This window comes from Battus philenor, unplaced genomic scaffold, assembly GCF_028537555.1.
Source record: "Battus philenor isolate CCGP_79_NKW_IND1 unplaced genomic scaffold, ilBatPhil1.0.hap1 SCAF_17, whole genome shotgun sequence".
Lineage (NCBI taxonomy): Eukaryota > Metazoa > Arthropoda > Insecta > Lepidoptera > Papilionidae > Battus > Battus philenor.
Genome location: NW_027181679.1, coordinates 7,120,643 through 7,141,167, shown reverse-complemented (window position 1 = coordinate 7,141,167; position 20,525 = coordinate 7,120,643). Strand labels below are relative to the sequence as shown.

The following is a 20,525-nucleotide window of genomic DNA, read 5'->3' as shown; positions in this document are numbered from 1 at the left end:
ATATTCTTTATTGTACAGGGTTTTCTCCTGTAATCTTAGTAATTTTAATAATTTTGGTCACGGGTAAGAGCCGACTGGATGATTAAAAAATTGTGCATTTATACCTAATATTTATCAATGTAATGTAATGTAATTTGTATGTGTGATACATGTTTTCCAGCCTTATGATATGGTCAAGAATCGTTAAGAATTAAAATGAAAATTATTATTGTTTATCTTAAACTTTTGTATGAAACTAATTAAAAACGAAGTTTGTTTTTTTATAAGTGAATTTAATAGTTTTTTTGTCTTTTATAGTTTTGACAATTCCTCGTTGTTTTCGTTACGCGATTAACACAGTTCTGCTTTTGATAATCATCTCGTTAGTTTATTTTTATTTTATACAGAAATATTAATTCTACAAAACAAGTTATGCAACGAAACAGTTCACAGATTATTTACTACTGTCTACTTTATGTGATTCCCTTCATGGCTGTCATTGTCAGATTCACAAGCGTTTTGCTGTCACTGTCAATGGTAATCAGGCCGGACCAAAACATTGGCCATAAGTAATATTTAATTTGAATCTTAATGCTGAAATACTAAATATGTCCCTTCAACTAGAAGATGAGTTTTCGGATTTTAAGGTTATTTTTATATTAATATTTTCGTTAATATACAGAGAAAAGTAACATAGTTTTTAATAATATATTATTTCTTTAGATACCACCGATTTTCGAAGATTTAAACGACCGCGTGAAGGAATATCTTTTAAATCCTGAACGTCTTTCTATACACAAATGGGAAAAGTCGCAAAACCATTGGCACAGAAAAACAGACGTCGATTCCTTAATAAAGTTTCAAGATGAAGACATCAGCCTTGATACAACACTTGAAGTTAGTACAATACTTAATAACCATTAACTTAGTAATAATCACATCAATAATGATCAAATTCCTACCTAAAGAAACAAGTACCCTTTTTAGGTCATCATCATTTTCATGGCAGTGAATAGATGCCTTCTGCAAAGCATAGGCCTCCCTTAAAGATCGCCATAATGACCGGCATACTTACAAGTGTAATAATATTTGAGAATACAAGTCTCGTATATTTAACAACTATTTCTCCTGCATAAACAATTTTTGGTTGAGATAATTTTTTTTTATGTCTAAAACTTATTTCATGCATATAATAAAAACTTAAAAAATATAGGTTTTAGAGTGCGATTAATAATATCTGTGTTATTAATTTTAACCTTAACATAAAATATTAAAATAGGGTTAATTCTGATCAATAGGCAATATTTAAAACTAAATCTTCTCATCACAAGCAAATTTGTTATAAAGACTAAAAGTTACATTGTATTGAAGCTAATGGAGTCTAAAACAGAATAAGAATAGGTGATAGTGTATTTTTATTGTAAAAACATTTAGGATAAAAAATCTTAAAAAAATATATGTGCAAGGCCTAGAAAAAATGTTTCATTGTAGAAATATTCACTAAGAAATCATTATATTTAATTCTCAGGTATTAAGAGACCCAATAACTGGAGAAATTGTTGGTGTGGAAGAAGTGAGCATACCAAGAGAAGATGATGATGATAATTTATCAATGACACGAGCACCTTTGCCACCAAGCCTTGCAACAAGGGGCACCACAACACAAAACCCTTTCATACCTGCAGGTTTTGAAGATGAATTACAAAAATTGTTAGATGATGCAGCACAGTGTGACGAAATCAAATTTAATTTAGAAGATGATGAACCAGGAAAATTCTTAGGAGAAGGTAGTATCATTTACATATATACTCAAAGTTTGCCAGAAAGTAAATTCAATATTTCCACATATTGTTTTAGAGGAAAGACAAATATTTAGCCAAGAGTAATATTGTTTTAGTCTTCTTCTTTTGACTATTATGTAAAGTATTATGTGTAAAATAATAAAGAAATTATTTTTGATAAAATAATATATTAATGAAAAAGGAACATTACACACAATATTTTCTCTTGTGTGAATCAAGGGCACTAATTTACAGATAATACAGATAGAATCATAATGTTTATTGTAAATGTAAACAACATTGAAAATATTTTTAAATGTCTTTCTAAATCTTAGTGTACTTTTCTGGATTGATGAACAGAAAAACATAAATTCTTTTGACCTACACTTCTAAATGCATAAACAACAACCATTTTGTAAAATATCAACAATCCACTTCAATATTTTGCTTTTATTAAATCAAAATCAAATTTACTATACATGCCACTAATAATAATAATGACTTTGTTACAATTGGCTTTTTTATGTTCCTTTAATGAGACAGTGACATCCTTGCAGAAGTAGCCTCGTAGTAACAAAGTATTTTGTTTACTCTTTTTCAGTTTTGTTTTTCAAATTCATTAAAATGTTTGAGAACTTGTAACTCTATCAAAACTGCATGGTTTTGGTGAAGAAAGATAATAAAATTTGTGTTTGATATTAATTACAATGAAATGCAATGTTCATTTAATTCAGGCAACAAAATTTTAATGCACTTGCATATATATGTTTTTGAAAAATATGCATGTCATAAATATATAACCATTAGAAATTGTTTTTCATTTTTCCAGATCTCTTAACTACACCACCAGGAAGTAAAGAAAATGTTTTATTTGAAAAAGATGGTTTCACTTTGTTGAAAACAAGCGACATTAGTAATGAAGAAAAAATATTGACCAAAGAAGAGATTGTGAAGATAGTTAATATAAACCTTGAAGAAGTGGTAGAAAATAATCTGCATTTGGTTGGTATGTAATCATTAATAAATTTTATGTCCTACTTCCATCTTGATTATCTAATTGTAAAAAATTACAGTAGACAATTATTATACCTAACAATAACATTTCTTCAGATCTTTGGAAAGATGATGAAGAAAGCAAGCCCAATGTTACTAAAATAGTAAAGCCAAAAAATATTGACCTAGACAGTGACACCGTGGAGGATGATAATTTCCTAGAAAATACAATAATTCAGCCACCTATAGAGCTACCGGAAATTCCGGTATTAAATATTACCAGTTCTAAGGGGAGAATGGCAGTTACATCAACCGATTGGGCAGAGATGATCGATGTCACTCTTCCTGTACCTGATTTCAGAGAAAAGATAAAAGACATGGCGCATTCATATCCATTTGAATTGGACAATTTCCAAAAACAGGTAAATTAAGCAATAAGTTTTTTTTTTATATAGCTCTTGTACATATTGTGATTCAGTTCAATGATCTAATCATAATATGTAATGAAAAAATCATAATTTGTTACAGGCTATTATAAAACTAGAAGAAGGTCACCACGTCTTCGTAGCTGCTCATACTTCAGCTGGAAAGACAGTTGTAGCCGAGTATGCAATTGCGATGTCCAGGAGAAATTGTACAAGGTTAGATATAGTTTATATAGCATGTTCCTGTTGCAATTTTGTAAGTAAGTGTAAGAGCAGTTATTTATAATAGGCAGAAACATTTGTGAAGAAACTTAAACTTGCATTTACAAATGCCTCCTGCAGTAAATGGTCCGCAAGGATCATTTGTTTATCTTATCCACAACTTCATCATTATTTAATTAATTCAGTTCATGGTATTCATGTTTGGTTCAAGTTCCATTATATTTTAAAAATAGTTTTACTGGAAATTATTTCAAAACACATTGCATTAACAGTTACACACATAGTAGCAACATTGGAGCAAAAGAAGCCATTTGTGCTGTACAAATTATCCTGACATTTTTACCAATTAGATATTAAATAACATTTTACATTTTGTGGTATTAGCTCTACTACAATAGGACATTCACTGCTGAACATAGATTATCAATAAGACTGGTAGGAAGCAGTATGCATTCAATGTCTGACGACAACCTTCACAGGGCCTTTCTTCCACCTCGTGGGTAGACATAATATGCTGTGCTTGCCGGTCCATGGTGTCCACTCCAGAAACTTAAGCAGCAAACTTTTAATAAAATTATTAATATATTTTTTAAATATAGTAAATAATTAATCCTTTGATCACAGATCAATCTACACATCTCCAATCAAGGCGCTGTCAAATCAAAAGTACAATGATTTCAACAAATTATTTGGTGAAGTAGGCCTGCTCACGGGAGACCTACAAATCAATGCAACCGCCTCCTGTCTTGTTATGACTACGGAGATTTTACGGTCCATGCTTTACTGTGGCTCTGATGTCACAAGAGATCTTGAATTTGTTATATTTGACGAAGTGCATTACATAAACAATGCTGAGGTAAAACATTTTTATTTAATAATTTATAGACATTAGTTATTCAAAGATTCAGATATCAGTTATTCAAATTATTATTTACCTGAAGGTTTAATTTATGCCTAAAGTTAAAAAAAAATACTTTTGTACTTATACCTGATACTTATAATGTAATTCTCTGTGTGAGTGCGGTTTATCAGTTTTTCAGTGGTGGTATTTTTAGCGCCCCTTACATAATTGCATAACTTCGTAAATTTTTAAATATTTGTTAATCTTGTTATGTAAATAGGGCTTCATATGGAAACTGAAGCGTCGATGGAATACATTTCGGACTGAAGGCACTTAATAAGATAAGATTGGGTGTAATCCAAAATATAGTTTAATATTTACTAACATTATTTAATATTTACAGCGAGGTTATGTATGGGAAGAAGTACTTATATTACTTCCAGCCCACGTAAGCATTGTTATGTTGAGTGCAACTGTACCCAATACACTGCAATTTGCAGATTGGGTGGGACGGACTAAAAAGCGAAAAGTGTATGTTGTCTCCACACCAAAAAGACCTGTACCGCTCTGTCACTATTTGTATACAGGTATATATCTTATTTAATTAATTTTCTCAACAAGATATAAATATACATATTGCGAAAAAATTCAGCAGATGGTTCATGACCTGCACCTGCACACAGCTGTAAACTTTTAGTTTGGATATTTGTTTGAGTTACAGATAGATCTATTCTATGTACATATCAGTACAACCAGTAACTCTATTCGTAGACGAGACCGGCTTTCACACTTCTGGTGTTGACACCGCCATCACCAAACGCCTCCAGACCGTAGCTAACGTCCTGAGACGATGGTTCAGAAAATGGAGGGTTGAAACCTTCTACCAGCTCTGATCTCACGAGCTGTTCAGTTCTATGGGTGACTCAAAGTTTCGTACAGGATGACAAACTCAGATTCAAAACGCGCGAAAAGACCTTTGCTAAATAGCGGAAGCAAAATGTCACTATCGAATAAAAAGTGACACTATAAAGTTGTAATTAAACCCGTCACAAACGCAAGCACGTGCTTCGCGCATGATAATATGCGCGTCATTCACAAAATCCACCGCCCTGCCACCTCAAATTCACAGAAACTACAAAAGCCATTTGGGCAGCAGTAACAGGCCTGTTCAAAAAAAACGTCTTATTTATTTATTTGTTTAAACATTTCTTCTAAAATATAACAACGAACTTTATGCCGAAGGTGTTTTTTACAAGTTAATTATTTCGGATTTGCAGAATGTAAATATAAAATAAAAACCAATTTTAAGCAAAAAATAGTTAACAATGACACAAACGCTAAATGTTGCTATTTGAAATAATTGTCTCTCATTATTCTACATAAGCAATTTTTATAATAATCTATTGCGGTATTTGAGTCTAAATGGTACTTGGTTTTATCAGTTAAACACACTCTTTTAAACTATAAATTAATTTTATAATTATAATGCTATGTTCGTAGGAACGGGAGGTAAATCTAAAAATGAAAGATTCATGATAGTTGATCAAGAAAGTAACTTTTTATTGAGAGGATACAATGACGCAGTTGCTGCGAAAAAGTCACGAGAAAACGAATACAAGAAAAACTTTGGACCTAAAGGTACTAACATTTTTCAATCACCTTCAATCTGATATTACTCTCTGACAATCATTTCTAGTTTTTTTTTGCAACCGCCTTCTTTTGGTTATTCCTCCGAAAATCATTTCTAGTTTTTTTTTTTTTTGGAACCGTCATCTTATGGATATTTCTCCGACAATAATTTCTAGTTTTTTCTTGCAACCATCATCTTTTGGTTATTCCTCCGTCAGTTATTACTAATTTTTTTCTAGTCTTTTATGAGGACAATCATCACCTTCACCCCTTTAAAGCTAACCCTTTTAATAACCGATTATCCTGTACAAAAATTGTTTTTCTTCAGGTGCAAAGCAATACATGAATCCTAAAGCAGAGCAAACAATGTGGGTGGCATTCATAGATCACCTAAAGCAATCGGATAAACTACCCGTCGTAGCTTTTACGCTATCTCGCAACAGGTATATTTTTATTAATATAAATATAGATTACTTCATAAAAAAATTTGCACCATTCTACTTTTTCTGAGTAATAATCAGTGGCGTAGCTATGGTATTTGGGGCCTGGGGCAGATTGGGGTTTGGTGCCCCCCCCCCCCCCAAAGAGTAAATAATTTCAAAATCCAGAACAGAATGTAGTTATCATATATTTTTTTTGGTTCAAAATAATAATAAATATATTCAAAATAACATTAGATAATAAAATTTATTGGGAAAATTTAAAAACGAAAATTCCTCGCTTTTTGGCCTGCAAAGTCATTAATCACATTTTCAAAATCAATAGTGTCGACTAGTTCGAAACACAGATATGTGTTTTTGTGATTTAGGGCCCTTTTAAAAAACACTTTATGTGTTTTGCGAATGAAAGGCTTATTAAACACTGTGTATATTATAATTTGTAACCGTTTACTTTTTTAATGTTCATATTATTTAACAACTCTTTTAGCACAAAAATAGTAAAATTCTATATTCTTTTTATGTTATTTACTTTAAATTATGGTTTTTATTTTTCTTTTAAAATTTCATTACTCATCATTCAAAAAAAAAATCAAAAAAATTATTTTCAACTTTGGTGCCCCCCCTGCTTGTGGTGCCTGGTGCGGCCGCCCCGCTCGCCACCCCCTAGCTACGCCACTGGTGATAATGTATATACAACTTTTAGATTGTGAAAATTTAAAGACATATAATTTTTAGATGGAGTGGTCATTTAGTCAGTTGCATTTTTTTTATAATTTATAGGAATTCTCTTCTTTACTTTGTTTACACATATACCTATTTACAAAAGTAACAAAAGGCCAATTAGAAAATTTCATATAAAAAGCAATACATTCTAGGAGTCTAGACTTTACAAATTGTTTATGCAGTGATAAATAATTGTCTTTGGTTAGCAACTACCTACCCAATCGCCCGATATAAGCTTGACGTTGATTATGGAACATCTCTTTATGGTGATAATATCATCATGTTCCTAATAGTAAAATGAAATATTATCACTTAAAATTAATAATAACTTAAATAATAATAGCCCAAGATTGCACAAAAATGTGTTGTTTGCAAAAAATTAAAGGCTGCAGTAGATATTAGATATAATAAACAAACTAAAAATACGTTACGGTAGTTTTTACTGAATCATTTTAGACATTTTAATCTTGTAATAAAAACATGTTTTTTATAAGAAAAACAATACTAAAAGTACATACATCAATAAAAATTTACAGGTGTGACCAAAATGCGGAGAATTTGATGTCGGTCGATCTCACAACGGCCAAAGAGAAGGGACATATCCGGAACTTTTTCCAAAAATGTTTGCAAAGACTGAAGAAACCGGATAGGATATTGCCACAGGTAAAGTTAGCAGATTTTTTTCTTTCAATTTTATTAATGTTTAAACTAAATGACCAGAAGTAATGGCGTTCATCTGACAGTTGTTCGATAAAGCAGCTGTCGGACTATGATTCTTCCAGTGAGCGTCTGGCTATGATGATGACGTTATCATTTCTTATCTAAATCTACTAATTACTAATTTATACACAAAATAAATGTTCGAAACTCTTGCCGTTTAAGGTAATAAGACTACAGAGAGTCCTCGAAAATGGAATAGGCGTACATCACAGTGGCATATTGCCTTTACTGAAAGAAATCGTGGAAATGCTTTTTCAAACTGGATTCGTAAGTAAAATCTTTATTTTCTAAACAACGTATTTTCTTTGCTATTGAGTTCAAAGTAAGTCAAATTTTGATTTGGAATTCTGTATTCAAATATATTTAAAATCAAAGCTAACGCAGTTTTGTAGATATGGACCAGTTTGTAAAGATGAGAAAATTAAAATGCAAGCAGTCGTTTTTAAATAAAAGTTCCACTGTGGTACTAGAAACAAATAATTATTGTTTCGATTAGACATTTTTTGCAAACACTTTCGAAAAGTTTATTTTGACATAATGTTAATTTGTATTTATCCAAGTAATATTGGTCCAATTTTGTTTGTATACGTTTGCGGGTCGATAAATCTGGATCGCTTCGAACAGAAGCAGAAACTTGTTGCACGTTCTGTTCGTTTCGGGAAGTCCGTGAACCGCCACCGTTTCTTTTACATTTAATGTAGAACCTATTTCTATGAACTTCTTTACCAATTTCTTTATTAAAGGAGCACTTGGACGCCGACTTGAGTCGTGTAAATCGTATTTAACCCCAAAATAAGCGCCTCACAGCAATAAGCGAACTGTTTTTTAAATAAATTTGTTCCTAGCTTACCCTGTACTACTGCTGTTAAGTTCAGATTGTTGATACTTTCAAGAAGAATTTAGCAAAAAACTCTAGCGTTACCCTCGTAACGACAATTTTTAAAATCTTGTCTTGAGAATCTGCTTGATATTAATAAAAGGCATGTTTATCTTTGTTACAATAATATTCTTTATTGGTAATATAATGATTTAATTTTATTATGTATAAAAAATTATTACAGTGAATTTTAAACAAAATGGATGAGATTTATGAATGTTGTAGGTAAAAATATTATTTGCGACGGAGACTTTCGCAATGGGTGTGAACATGCCGGCACGTACGGTTGTGTTCGACAACATAACGAAATTTGACGGCGTACAGAGCCGCCATCTTATGCCCGCTGAGTACATTCAAATGGCGGGCCGCGCAGGCAGAAGAGGTTAACAAAAACATTTCAAAATACTTTTTGATAATTGATTACTTAAAGTTTTGACAGATGATTAATATTTTTAATATAATCATTTCAGCCGCCGAACTTTCACTGCGGAACATAAGTTTCACCCACAGATTTCCAATAACAGTTCCACACTTCCTGTATCCGACGAAATTATCGAGGTCCTTTGTCCACCTTGTAGTTAGTAATAAAAGTAATAAATCGTAGAAGTAAATGAAAACCTAAAAAGTTAACAAAATGTGATAAAATAAAACGTCCTACGCTATGTATCCCTGTCCGTGGTCCCCACTGCAAAAACTCATAGACCCAGCAGCCATCTGTTCTGCGTGCTACAGATTTCCTACTGCCTTTTCAACTTCCAAATCGTTTGGGCTACGTCGTGTATAAATTTCTGATTTCATTTCGTAGAAAAAAATGAAACGTTTAACGAATATCGGTTGATCAATGAAATCCGAAATGAAAGGCCACGTTTAGTAAGTTATCATTGGCTACACACATTAATCGTAGTCCGGCCCGTAGCACTGAGAGATTAGAGACCCTGCCGAATTGCATTCAATTATTGGATATTCTCATTCAATTTGCACTAGACTTTTAAGAATACTTGTTATTAATAAAGTTTATTTCCACTTTATTTGCACAGGCCTTGACGATACTGGGACTGTTATAATACTCTGTAAAGAGGAAGTACCAAATCAAATTAAATTGAAGGAAATGATGTTGGGTACACCGGAAAAGCTTTCGTCACAGTTCCGTCTTACATACGCCATGATACTCAGTTTATTAAGGTTAGTATAATTCCATTTTATATTACTTCATTGAAGCTATTTACAAACGTGAAACATAGATACTTATATTGTCAACTTCTGAACATTTTATAATATATATTAATAAGTGTTACATCTTTACATACTATATATTTGATTCTTAATACTCTCATCTTTGAAATTCCAAATTCAAAAAGTTACAAATTTTATTTTTTTTTATTTGTAGGGGATAAGGATAGGCACACCAAAATAGTTTCGCAGCCTGATGTAAAGAACCCAATTATTTTTTTCAGAGCAGCAACAGTATCAGTGGAAGGCATGATGCAACGCTCATTCCGGGAATTCCATCAGATTTGCCAAGCGGATAACAACAGAAAACAACTTCAAATAGCGGAAAAAGAGTACAGTGAGAAATGTAGCACTCCTCTAGCCGCCCACCTAACTCCTCTCGCAAGCTTCTATGATACAGCTGCTTCATATATAGACGTGTTGAATGACATCATGCCCATACTCCTTGGACAATCTAAAGTTATTAAAGAATTTGTTCCTGGTAAAATCCTCATTTTATCTGCAGGCGCCTACATTAATCAGCTTGGGATTTATCTAAACAGCTCCGGTGGGTACTTTTTAAACCTAATAATATTTCTTAAATAAATAAGCAACACGATTAATGAAACTGAATATTGTGTGGACATTGTAACATTTAAATATTATAAACGTGTGTAAACAAATATATTCTTTAAGGTCCTAGACAAACACCGTATAAGGTACTTGTGTTGAATACGGTCGAGAACGACCCTAACAAATATAACTTCGAGATTGATGAAAGCTGGTTCAGGATGCTCAGTTTTTCGGCAATGTACGATGGCATAGGTAATGTATTGTGTCTTTCCTATGTTGTAATATTCTCTAATAAGATACTGATATATATAAAACTAACTGCGCTAACTAGCTGTCTTCTGTAGGAAAAAAAATAAATTACATTCGTTGTAATTTTTAACAGGAGAAAAAAATAGGGCCTAATTTTATATGTATAAGAGCTAAAGATTGAAAACACCTCTTCATTTAAAATACCACTCTTTAATCCCCTTTGCAGATGTTATTCCTTAAAATCCATTCTTAGCTAACCTCTACTTGGTGAAAGGAATATTACTAATAAAATCAAGTTTCTAAGCCTTATGGCTTTAAAAATATCGTGATGAGTCAATATGTTGATAGATCTGCGTAATATATAAAACAAAAATATACAAATTTCCACAAATGTCAAATGATCATAAAATCTTAATAGTATTTTTTATTATCCTTTATAAGCGAAGCATTTGATCTCTGTTTAGTCTGATCCAAAGCGATGACTAAGTCTGTGATGGTACATGCTTGCCTAGACAAGACTTGTTATATATGACCATTGTTGTTTATATTAACATCAATTACTTAACTTTTATTGACCGAATTGATAATATGAATAATCCTCCTGAGTTTCTTTGGTCTATTCTTCTCAGGTCTGAGGTCTGACTTTACTCTTCAAACAGGCTATAAATTTGTGTTGACATCAATAAGAGATGTATTCTACCATCAACATTGAACAAAGAACTCTAATTTGATACTTTTGATTGACTTATTAATATTGATGTTATGATTCTATAAATGAAATGCATTTTTTTATTTGTATTACCAACCTGTATTATCCAAATATGTATAAATTTAAATTTATGTAGGTACCGAAGAGGGCACATTAGACCATACAATACTCTGCATTGCTCCAAAGAATATAATTGCCGTTACTAAAATGTCTTTGAAGATAGATCCTAACCTGATCATACAAGACTGGGATAAGAGACAAATTCCAAGGTGAGATTATATTTATGTTAGTAGTTAAATGTGATGATTAAATATTACAAATTAAAAGTCTAACCATGCGTGTCTAAAAGCGTGCGCGGGATTCATTATGAAGATAAAAGGATTGAAAGTAACGTTTTCGATAAAAAGTGAACGTCTTCCTCGATTGTAATCGTTGATTATTCCATATTTTTATTGTAATTTATACGACGACACACCAAAGAGGTTATCACATTTAGTCAAGATCACCATCTTCATTATCATTTCAGTCATAGGGCGTCCACTGCTTGACATAGGCTTACTACATAGATTTCCAATAGGCTTAAACCAGCAACTTTCAATGATCTTAAAAACTATAACAAATATATATAATGCCAGATATTAATTAAACAGATATCATGTCAAATTTTATCGAGTGACTGCGTCAATGGTCACAGGCAGACCTGAGGTTGTTGAACGGGAAGTAAATATAGATAACTTATAAGAAACTATAAAAGTTACACACAAAATCATCAAATATACGAAAATTTAAAAATATTAACCATTTTTATTATATTTATGCTTTTTGTGAAACTTTGGTACCTTTATTAAATTCCGCTTTCTCCTTCTTGCCTAATACCTCACTACTGAGGACCGTGAACCTCGGAAAGTTTGAATTCTGGGGTTTTAATTATTTTTGTTTATTAAAAAACTTTTCTTTCATACTAACTGTTTTAGATTTAAAGACGCGCCAATAGGATCCAGCTGCGCAAGCGCAGTGCAGGAGCTGTCGCGTTTGTCTCACGCTGTACGAACAGGGGCGACTGTACTGGAACGTGTCAGTCTCACTCAGTCCCTCACCATCACCACTGGAGAAGTATTACAGTCACTCGACAAGATGAACAAGTTTAAGGTAATCATTATTCTCTTTATGGTTCTCAATATATGCATGTCTTTGTAAATTTACTATAAATCACTATATTTTTATATTTAATTGAATTTGCAATGTCAATGTAGAAATAGTAGAAAATGCCAAACATGTTCAGATCTTTATTGGATACAATGTCTACCCACTAAGTGGATGGACGACCTTATTAAGGTCATCGGAGGACGCTGGATGCAGACCGCTTCCTACTTTTGTTATTGGAAATCTATAGACGAAACGATTCAGCAGTGAACATCCTGGAGCTTAAATTATAATAAAGATGCGTTTAATGCGGATTAAAAGTTAACTAATATTCTTCTTCTATCTGCATCGTATTAGGGGGACTGGAAAGTAATGTCGTTACTGTCGACATACACCGCTCCGTCACTGAAGATTTATATACTAGATGCCAAAAGGTTGTTGATAACGAAGGTCAATATATAGTTGATTAAATATAAAAACTTGTTAAAAATGTAGTCGTGTGAATTTAACTTAAGAAAGCGATATTACTTACCGATACCCCTAATATTATAAGTATGATATTATTTAATAATTATAACTTTGCCTTAATATTTTAAAAGTTTTCTTTTTTACTTGTAGCTTATGTTAGAATCTCAAAAGAAATCAACGGACATAGCGAACTTCAAGGCGGAGTTTGCAATAGTGTACGAACGAAAGCAAGCAGAGAGAAAGAGAGACAAATATAAACGACTCCTATCATTCGAGAATTTGGCTTTGTACCCGGACTATCAAAGGAGGCTACTTGTGCTTAAAGAATTGAATTATATAGATGAACATGACAGCGTTATACTAAAAGGCAGGGTCGCTTGTGGTATGGGGACGAACGAATTGATTATATCTGAGCTAGTGTTCCGGAATGTTTTCACCGATAAAAATCCCGCTGAAATTGCTGCGCTATTGAGCTGCTTTGTGTTCCAAGCGAAGACGAACGTCGACCAGCCGCTCACCGATAAGTTGAAAGAAGGTGTAGAAGCAATTAAAGTTATTGACGAAGACCTGTCTGCGATTGAGTCTAAGTATTTGGTATACGATGTTCCCTATTTTTTATTTTTGTAAGCTAAAAGTTATTAAACATACTTGATAACTATATTTTAATAGGCAAAAGCGTATCGTGAATTTTTGTGGCCATAAGCTAGTACTACACAGAGGGCTATTAATGATTCAACTATAATGCTAACGAAACTGCTGTACTGCTCTTTAGTGTGGTGTGAAAAGGGTATAAATTAATAAATCCTCTGCAAAACTGCTGTTTAATGACAAAGATTTAATTGTTCAGTCGACGTTAGATTAGATAAATCGACCTATAGATTTTTTTTTACAATTTCCTTTAATTAAAAACTGGCATCGTCTATAATTTATTATTGCAGCTTGGGTTAGAAAGAAAGTTACGTACGTTAAGTAGGTTCGTCACATGTTTAGGAGTGAAATTTTGTGTTTTTTTTTTAATGAGAATGTCATCGAAATGGAAAATGAAAATATAGTATTATTGAATAGTACATATCCGTCCTCACGTGAAAGACTATTAATGTTAAGAATTCTGTAATGGATTAAAACTATTATTCAATGTTAACAGGTTAGTCAATTTGAAGGGCAAGCAGAAAGGTTAAACTTTGGCTTGATAAGAGTCGTCTATGAATGGGCTTTGGAGAAACCATTCGCTGAGATAATGGACTTAACTGATGTTCAAGAAGGAATTATTGTAAGATGCATTCAACAACTACACGAGGTAAATATATAGCATATAATAGTGAAAATTGGTATTCATTTTATTAGCTTTAAATGATATACATACATATATATATATATATATGTGTGTGTGTGTGCATCTATTTTATATATATTATATATATATACATATTTAGTTTTTTATATATAAATTATTTAAAGCTATATGTTTAAATTTAATAAGTAGTAATCTGAATTTTGAAAACGCTTAAATTACTATACTGTCGTAACGTTATTCATTATTTCTGCAACCACTGATTTTTGCATAGAGTGTACCGTAAATTAATTAATAGCAAATAAGCTCACCCCTTTAAGGCTTTCACAACTCTGACCAATCACCTTGTAAAAGTTAGCATGCCATCTTTCTTCTTCTTATGGGTTAAAATGAAATGTTTTTGTTACAGTTATTAATAGACGTGAAGGACGCAGCTGTTGCTATTGGTGATCCTAATCTTCAAACCAAAATGATGGAAGCCTCTACTGCCATTAAAAGAGACATCGTTTTTGCCGCGAGTTTGTACACTTCTGCGAGGGAAACTATTACATTATAAAGAACATCAGATTTTGCAACTATTGTTTTAAAAAAAAAAACGTTGATAATTTTTATGACGAAAATATTAAATGCTGTCTTCTGAAATTAATTTTTAAAATGTATCAATTTAAATCTTACTTGAAATGCTATTTTATTTGTAATGATTATTTCATTATATATCTGATGTATTGAATTCGAACCTGTATAATTTTTTATGTATTGAAATTAGTGAAATGTGCATTTGTAACTTAAATATTACGTAAGTATTAAATTGATTAAAAATCGGATGATCTAGACATGTTTTATTTATAATAACCTTGACAAGAAAAAAATCAAAAAAAAAATTTTACTACTTGAAAACTTTTTAATGTCAGCGAAACTAGCCAAATACAAATAGTACTAACCACAAAAGAGTATTTATTAGGTTTATACATACTCTTTTCTAGTAATATGATCATTAAATATTGTTTTTGTTGTGACAGGATATAAAACTTTATTTAAAATTTCTTGCGCTTAGTAAGAAAACACGATTATGTTGAATTTCCAGTATGTTCTTTTCTTCATCTTTTCAATCGGTAGACGCTCACTGAACCAGTCTTACGGCTCGCCACTCGAGAACGTTTCGGCCCCTTGCATGTCTAACCAAAGCTAAAGCGATGATACTACCTAACTGTAAATATTACCAAATTATGAGGCAATTTAATTGGAAATGAACAAAACTAATAAGAGTGAAAAATAAATTAAAAACACGAAAAAAATGCAATGTTTCCCATTCGATTCACATCACATCACATTCGACTTCGGAGATTACGAACTTGCTTAGTTGTAATATTTATTTTCGTTTCGTTTTCGATTCATGATGCCAGATATGTTTATACTCCAGGTAAATGTAAAATAATATTTTGTCGGGTCCTTACTGCGTTCGATGGTGGTACTTTACACCATTTCACTTTTGGGCCATTTCTCTGAGTATGTCGAGATAAAAAATAATTATCTTCCATTGATACAGGGATGTCTTGGATATGTTCAGACTCCTCAATTTCGCTTTCTGAATTATGAGCACTATCAATGACAGCATCGTTTAAAGTTTCGTCTTGCGAATCCGAACCAGCAACATCTTGCTCTTCATCAAGCACTTCATCCAGCTATTGCAATACTTGTTTATCGTTAGGCATTTCAATTCATAAAAAGAAAAAGCATAGAAAAAAACTCAAAAATACATAAAGAAATCATACCGTATCAAAATACACACATACAAAGATGAATAGTAAACAATATACTAATATAAACACAAAAAAATCACAATAGTAAAAACTTACCTTCGCCAAAAAATGGAACGTAACTGGGCGCATGGGGTCAGCTCTCTAAAGGACAGCGATGCATGCACATGCGTTAATGTTCTGGATGTAACTAATTCGCGTACCCCGGGGGGAGTGAGGAAGCTAGAAAGAGCGTTAGTACGCTCTGAAGACTGTAAGCCATAATTTTTGGAATTTTAAGTGGCCCTGACCCCATGCGCCTAATTAAGGGTTAAATCATACATATTCAATTTTAACCTACCCAAATAAACTAATCATTTATTTGTACATAACGCATTATACGAGAATGCTCGTATTACGTGTTTATCCTATAACGCGACACTAATTTCTTCTGGGGTTCAAATCAGGGAGGAGTCAATAGCCTCCCTGATAGGCGAAAGTGTAACTAGGAACGAATTCCTCAAGTATTGCAAAACAATAATAACACAAGCAATACAAAAAAACAAAACTAGGTAAAAGAAAACAAAAAAGACTGAAGTAAAATAAATAATAACTATAAGTAAACAACTGTGATAACATACCTAGTAAATAAGATTTGTAAAACAAAATAAGAGGATGAAAGAAAGAAGAGTAGAGTAAAAGGGCATAAAAGAAAAGAAATATAACATGATAGAGAGAAAAGAATAAAAGATAATAAGATGAATGACAGATGATTATGGAAATAAAAAACTTTGTGAAAAAATATTTGTAAAAAAAGGTCCCTGTCCTAAAAATCAGATAGGGGTACGAGAGGCCCCCAATAGCGGGGGTCACTATAAAGAATACAAAAGACTTGCGTTTGTCAAAAAGCATCAGGGGTTGTAAGCTAAATCTAATTTTACGATACTCTTGTTACGCCAATGTGTTTATAAGGTCAATATATGACACTAATTTCTTTCTAATGTTATATGTTCTAAATTTATTCTATAATTTATATGTTCTAATGTATTCTATAATATATATGTTCTAATGTTAAGCCATACATTATAAAAATAGCATCCATGAACGGTTATATTTATAACAATAGATATAAAATTGTTTTAAAAATTATTGCAGTCTTTAAGTCGTATAATTTTTCTCTGATATATTTGAAATGATCGCTTTATGTTACAGATTTTATAAATAAATTTTAAATTTCGACTGTAAAGTAACACAACAGAACTATTACGTCTACGGCAACCTTAATTGGATTTTTTACTTATGTGTACTGCTGGTATCCCCAAATAAATAAACAAATGAATCATTTAATATTATTACAAAAATGCGTTGTATTTATATATAATGAATGAAATGCATAAGGAACAAAAGTGGTTAATATTATAATTTAAAGGAGCAGTTTATAAAGAGCCTAGTTAGTTAGTTCATATTTAAATATTTATGAAAAAAGAAGTATGCATAACAGGTTTTTCAATATGTTATTGAACATTTTCATACTTTGCAAGATGGCGAATATTTTGTGAAACGTTTTTAAAATCATATTAACTTTTTTACACATTTTTATCGTAATTTTTTTTTATCTAGTTTACACAGCTGCCCAAGCAGAATTTTTTTTGATTCCGGGTTCGAAGGGACAAAGAGAAGCTGACGCTTAGCCTAAAACCTCTTATAAGGTCGCGTAGTACCAGGGGTCGCCGGGGTGCCTCGGCTCTGGCTGCAACATACTAGAACATACAACAATTTCATCGGATTGGATGCCCGCCGATCTCATAAAACGTTTAAGAGAATGTTCTATTTATAGGGTGGCTAGATTCATTTGTGATACACGAGACGGTTGCGATTTCAACAAGGCTGTTTGGTTTTGAAAGATCTCTGTCTTAAGGTGGCCGCGTCGTTCGCAGCTTCGAGCACATGTCTCGGTTCAGGACGACGTGGCGTATGAATGTGCCGGGCTTGATTTATCATAATAAGATTGTGCAATCTACAACCTTTGGATATTAGGTAATAATAAACTTCCTTGATATCTCGCCTTCTATAGCGATTTCACCACTATTTGAATAGAAAAACTGTCGCTGATCAATGACTATAATAGTACTCATAAGAAACGACTTAACAACATACGTTATAATAAAAACAATATATACCCTCTCAATAGATCTTGGTAAAAAGAAGACGACAAAACAAAATCTATCAATACAGTGGAAACATCCCAAAGTATTAATTAGTGAAGATTTTGAAACTGTCTACTCCACATTTTTATTTATATTCATAATTTTCGCAGCGAAGAAATTATCGATATAGAAATATAGATATATTTTTACAAACAATCGATAGATCGTCGATATTAATAATCTCGAATTATCAATGTTCCATATTTACTTATAAATGTCAAATTGCATATTTTTTAAACTAGCAGTAACTAGGAACTCGTGCTTAGATATGCTTGAGCAATTTGTTAAACTTTTGCAGATGCAACTGCAATTGCAAATGCAATTTAAAGTGAAAAAAGTTGCTTTGGAATGGAGGTTTCGTTTCGTTTGAGCAAACAATAAAATACTTATGTAAAATAACTTATAAAAACAATAGTATCAGAGACGAATTTAGTGAAAATGTTAAAAAAATGTTACAAAACCATTTCCCTTAATCCTTTCTTTACCAGCGCCGGACTTAGCCGACGTCCTCTGGACGACCCGAGTGTACAAGCGTCGGAGTTAGCCGGCATCCACCTTGTAATGTGGGCTTGTGTGTAAATACCTGTTTTAAGATTTACCACAACCAAATAAATTACTAAGAATTATGCTAACTTCTATTTTTAATTAATATACCAGTAAAATCTTTAAATGTGTAACACAAATGAGAAAATTCGGTCAGTAGCCCGGTTCAATAGCATCACTTTGGCGGAACGGCCTGCGGTAAGGAAAGGGTTTAAAAATAGTTTGAGAACCTTAAGTGGGTGTTTGTGGGTAGTGATAAATCTTGCCCTTTGTGAACTGTGAATGTTACATCGTGGGGTTAATTTTTGCTAATAATCTTAAGCGTCTTAAAGGAAATTATTTATTTATCCCAATGAACAAATTTTGAGTAGGGTAATGATTCTCACAAACCGGGCGATGCTGAGACGACGGTCATTATTATATATTGCAACTACCAACTATAAACGAAATGCTTTTATGTTACGCAGTGCAAGTAAATTCAATGAGACTTCATTGCATATGGATCAATCAATTCGTTGCCCCCATCGAATAAGGCCGTGTTATGCTATAGCGGGCTTGCTCCGTTTCTCTCAAATTCGACATCTGAAAATAGTATTAGTGCTTGTGATTTTTTTTGGAATTTTTCTAATGTAAAATGAAATAGATTTTTTATACCAGTTTATTCCACCATTAATATTTTAACCAAAAAAAGCAGTCTTTTACGAAAATAGTTTAATGAAGCTCAAACGGTAAAACACTATTACGATATAATGAGGTAATGAAATTCTCGCGAATAGAATTGTAAGAGCGAATACGATATTATTCGCAGGAAAAATGAGCAACAAGTTTCCAGTGGATATTATTGGTTACTTTTATACTTTTTACGAATATATTTAGGATAACGTCTAATTATTATAATGTATTTCAAAGAATCGATCACAAACTAAGCAAATGTGACTTGAAAATATATTTTAAAAACTATTGCGGTAAAGGAGTTGGCACAAATATATATATATGAATAACATCGTAAGGCAACCTTACTGATGACGGTCAATATATACTGTACACTTAAGTTTTAATAGTTTTTTTTATATTACAGAGATTCTATCTTTACATGTCTTAAACATCTTAGTATCTATTGTTTTTGAGGGTACATGCTTGTACTGGTAAGAATAGGTGAAAGCTTGTTATGAGCAAATTTGTAGTCCATTTAAATCTAAATGTTTATTGTTTATTTTAAATGTACGTTTTTCCAAATTTGTAAAGATAAAATAAAAACATCCATTTAGATCAAAGGCATAAAGCAGCGTTCGCCAGGTTGAAGACAAATTCACACAACACCAGAACCTGGTGAATCTTCAATTTTGTTTAAATATGAACAACTCATATCTTTCAGCACAAAAATGAACAGAAATTCCAAGTTTAAATTGTGTTCAAAATTAACTTACAAGGTATCTGGACCAAACGCAATAATTCTATTTGCATTGTAATAATAATGCTTACATATGTATTTTATTAAGAAATATAACTAAGAAGAGTGCCAAACATCTGTTTATTTTTTTTATAATACATATATATTATTGTGAAAAATCTAATTTTAATAGTTTTTCCTGTTATCACACTCTTGAGAGTAAAACTATCGAAATAATGAAATTTTCTTTCTTCCATTATCGATATTATCTAACGAATATCATATATCATCCTAAAGTAATATTGTCTATCGATACGAAATACATCAATATTTTTTTCTGTTTGCTCATGCCTATTGATAATCTTTCTTATTACCGA

At 31.9% G+C, this 20,525-nt stretch overlaps 1 protein-coding gene across 1 annotated transcript; it reads left to right on the top strand.

Annotated features, from left to right (window-relative positions):
* The first annotated feature begins 514 nt into the window (after window positions 1-514).
* Window positions 515-15,061, top strand: tst (twister). Its single transcript, XM_068762771.1, has 21 exons — window positions 515-626; window positions 703-876; window positions 1,508-1,766; window positions 2,590-2,766; window positions 2,871-3,175; window positions 3,282-3,394; window positions 4,025-4,256; window positions 4,645-4,828; window positions 5,742-5,879; window positions 6,199-6,313; window positions 7,570-7,696; window positions 7,916-8,020; window positions 8,856-9,012; window positions 9,668-9,812; window positions 10,085-10,407; window positions 10,536-10,664; window positions 11,507-11,639; window positions 12,345-12,519; window positions 13,132-13,575; window positions 14,126-14,278; window positions 14,682-15,061. The coding sequence occupies exons 1-21, from the start codon at window positions 588-590 to the stop codon at window positions 14,826-14,828; spliced, it is 3,774 nt and encodes a 1,257-aa protein (XP_068618872.1). The 5' UTR covers window positions 515-587; the 3' UTR covers window positions 14,829-15,061.
* The last annotated feature ends 5,464 nt before the right edge of the window (window positions 15,062-20,525 follow it).